This window comes from Zalophus californianus, chromosome 1 (assembly GCF_009762305.2).
Source record: "Zalophus californianus isolate mZalCal1 chromosome 1, mZalCal1.pri.v2, whole genome shotgun sequence".
NCBI lineage: Eukaryota > Metazoa > Chordata > Mammalia > Carnivora > Otariidae > Zalophus > Zalophus californianus.
Genome location: NC_045595.1, coordinates 11,236,729 through 11,240,682, shown reverse-complemented (window position 1 = coordinate 11,240,682; position 3,954 = coordinate 11,236,729). Strand labels below are relative to the sequence as shown.

General features: G+C 41.0%; 1 protein-coding gene across 1 annotated transcript; it reads right to left on the bottom strand.

The window, feature by feature from the left end:
* Window positions 1-2,220: 2,220 nt before the first annotated feature.
* On the bottom strand, window positions 2,221-3,153 carry LOC113917544 (olfactory receptor-like protein OLF4). Its single transcript, XM_027585386.1, has one exon. It carries the CDS (start codon window positions 3,151-3,153, stop codon window positions 2,221-2,223), a length of 933 nt encoding a protein of 310 aa, XP_027441187.1.
* Between the last annotated feature and the right edge of the window lie 801 nt (window positions 3,154-3,954).

Genomic DNA, 3,954 nt, shown 5'->3' with positions numbered 1-3,954 from the left:
CTTTTTTATTGCTGGGTTCCACTGCATAAGTATGCCATCATCATTAATTCATCTGTCGATGGATACTCAGTTGTTTCCACATCTTGATTATTGCAAATAATGCCACAATGAATTTAAGGGTGCAGACATCCGAGATGTTCACAAGTATGTGGGAATTAAACCACACACTCATGAACAGCTGGTGGGTGAAAGAGGGAACCAAAAAGGAAATTTAAAAATCTTTAATCAAATGAAAATGGAAACACAGCCTATCAAAACTTATGGGATTTTGCAAAAGAAACTCTAAGACGGAAGTTTATATCTATAAATGTCTACATTAAGAAAAATAAAAGAGCTTTTATAAATGGAATCGTTTCTCTAATTTCTCTTTCTACAGTTGTATTGTTAGTATATAAGAAAGTAACTGATTTCTGTGCATTGATTTTGTATCCTGCCACATTACTGAATTGCTGTATGAGTTCTAGTAATTTGGGGGTGGAGTCTTTTGGGTTTTCCACATAAAGTAGCATGTCATCTGTGAAAAGAGAGAGTTTGGCTTCTTCTTTACCAGTTTGAATACCTTTTATTTCTTTTTGTTGTCTGATTGCTGTTGCTAGGACTTCTAGTACTATGTTGAACAATAGTGGCGAGAGTGGGCATCCTTGACGTGTTCCTGATCTTAAGGGACAGGCTCTCAGCTTTTCCCCACTGAGGATGATATTCGCTGTGGGTTTTTCATAGATGGATTTTATGAACTTGAGGAATGTTCCCTCTATCCTTATACTCTGAAGAATTTTAATCAGGAAAGGATGCTGTATTCCATTTACAATAGCACCAAAACCCATAATATACCTCAGAATAAACCTAACCAAAGAGGTAAAGGATCTATACTCTAGGAACTACAGAACACTCATGAAAGAAACTGAAGAAGACACAAAAAGATGGAAAAAACATTCCACGCTCATGGATTGGAAGTATAAGCATTGCTAAAATGTCTGTGTTACCCAGAGCAATCTATACCTTCAATGCCATCCTGATCGAAATTCCAATGACATTTTTCAAAGTGATGGAACAAACAATCCTAAAATTTGTATGGGATTAGAAAAGACCCCGAATCGCCAAGGAAATGTTGAAAAAGAAAAACGAAGCTAAGGGCAACACGTTGCCTGATTTCAAGCTCTTTTACAAAGCAGTGATCACCAAGACAGCATGGTACTGGCACAAAAACAAACACATAGACCAGTGGAACAGAATAGAGAACCCAGATATGGACCCTCAACTCTATGGTCAAATAATCTTCAACAAAGCAGGAAAAAAATATGCAATGGAAAAAAGACAGTCTTTGGGGTATTTACCCCAAAGATACAGATGTAGTGAAAAGAAGGGCCATATGCACCCCAAGGTTCATAGCAACAATGTCCACAGTAGCCAAACTGTGGAAAGAGCCCAGATGCCCTTCAACAGATGAATGGATAAAGAAGATGTGGTCCATATATACAAGGGAATATGACTCAGCCATCAGAAAGGATGAATACCCAACTTTTACATCAACATGGATGGGACTGGAGGAGATTATGCTAAGTGAAATAAGTCAAGCAGAGAAAGTCAATTATCATATGGTTTCACTTATTTGTGGAACATAAGGAACAGCATGGACGACATTAGGAGAAGGAAGGGAAAAATGAAGTGGAGGAAATCGGAGGGAGAGATGAACCATGAGAGACTATGGACTCTGGGAAACAAACAGGGTTTTAGAGGGGAGATTTGAGGGGGGTTTGGTTAGCCCAGTGATGGGTATTAGGGAGGGCACGTACTGCATGGGGCACTGGGTGTTATAGGAAAACAATGGATCGTGGATCACCACATCAAAAACTAATGATGTATTGTATGCTGACTAACGTAACATTAAAAAATTAAAAAAAAAAAAAGAAAGAAATCCATGGTACCCCGTGAAATAAATGAGAATTTCCAAATATTTTTGATCAAGGTTGGAAAAAACTTTTAAAAGTATATTATGGACAAAGGGGAAAACTGTCTGTATATCAGATAGAGTAGAAGGTTAATAAAATGAGTTATTTTAAATGTATGGAGAAGTTGAATTCAAACAAATGGAAATTCCAGGAAATATATAGAAGGAGATGTTTCTACCTCCACAGTCTGATCAAAGAATGGCAGATCCTGGCTCTCAGGCTCTGAGCCCTGCAATCATGGGCACTTCTTCAGCCCCAGAACGACTGGCCCTTACATCGCTGGAACCCCAATGATTCCCTTCAGAGCCCTCTTTATGTCTTTGTTCCTCAGGGTATAGATGAAGGGGTTCAGCATGGGCGTGACCACCGTGTACATCACAGAGACCACTGTACCTGAGTGGGGGATCTGGGGACCAGCAGCGCTAAGGTACACACCAAGCAATGTACAATAAAACAAGGAGACAACGGAGAGGTGAGATGCACAGGTGGAAAATGCTTTATACTTGCCTTGAGCTGATGATATTCTACATATGGCAGAAAGAATCTTAGAATAAGAATAAAGGATCCCAGCAAAAGTACCACCACACAACAGGGCAAGTGCAAAATACATCACCAAGTTATTAAGAAAGGTGTCAGAACAGGCAAGTTGGATCATCTGAATGAGTTCACAAAAGAGGTGGGAGACTTGGAAGTGTGTACAGAAGGACAACCGCAACATCATTAAACTATGTAACAAGGAATTCAGGATAGACATGATCCAGGACACCAGAACCAGCAGTCCACAGAGCTGGGGGTTCATGATGACGGTGTAGTGCAGGGGGTGGCAGATGGCCACAAACCGGTCATAGGCCATCACACTCAGGAGAAAGATTTCTGACCCAGCAAAGAGTGTGAGAAAATAAATCTGTGTGATGCAGCCTGCGTAGCTTATGGCATTGCTCTGAGTCTGGATGTTCCATAGCATCTTGGGGATGGTGGTGGAGGTGAAGCAGATGTCTACAGAGGACAGGTTGGTGAGAAGGAAGTACATGGGGGTGTGGAGGTGGGAGTCTGAGCTGACGGCCAGGATGATGAGCAGGTTCCCCAGCACAGTGATTAGGTACATGCAGAGGAAAAGCCCAAATACGAGGGGCTGCAGTTCTGGGTCCTCTGATAGTCCTAGAAGGTGAAACTTTGAAATTTGTGTTTCATTTCCTGGTTCCATGTGGTGGAGGTGACTTCAAGGACAGAAGCAAATAGCATGACTAATTTTCACACGATCTGGTATTATGCTCAGTTTTTAAATGCTACTTTTTAAATTTTATGTTCTAGAAATTCACTTTAATATGTTGTGCTTACATATGGTCCACTTTAGGGGAACTTCTATACCCCCATAGTTTTGGAATTTTTGTTCCAATCACTTTTTTTCCGAAGGCCATGTATTCTATAATTTTAATTTAAAAATTATTGTAAGCTTCTGAAAAATAAATTAAGTGCTGTCTACATTTTAGGCATTGTGTAGGCAAGGAGTATGGGGTGGTAAAAAACAAAAGTCCCTATCATTCAATGATGAAGAAAGAATACATTAACAGATAAGAAATTTAAATAATATTTCAAGCGGTGGCACGTGGTATGAAGAAAAGGAAAGCAGGGATAAAGCAGAGAGTGAATAGGGCATGCTATTTTCATGGGTATGTAGGCCATTCTGCAAACAAGGTGACACTGGAACACAGACCTCATGTAAGACAGAGGGGTAGATGAAGGAATATGGGCGAAGTGTGTGCCCAGCAAAGGGAATGGCCAGTGCAAAAGCATCGAGGGAGCTACTTGTTTCCAAGGTTCAAGTCAAAGAAGCAAAGCCAGCGCTGCAAGGGGAATGAACAGGAGGGAGACTGAGGAGAGAAGCTGTCCGACATGCTGAGGAGGGAAGTGGCCTCTCTGCTACCTCTGAACCCTCAAGGCACAGGGACTTCCTTGTGCACACTGCCTCTCCCACTGTATTCATCGTGTTGCAGAGGCATCCCAT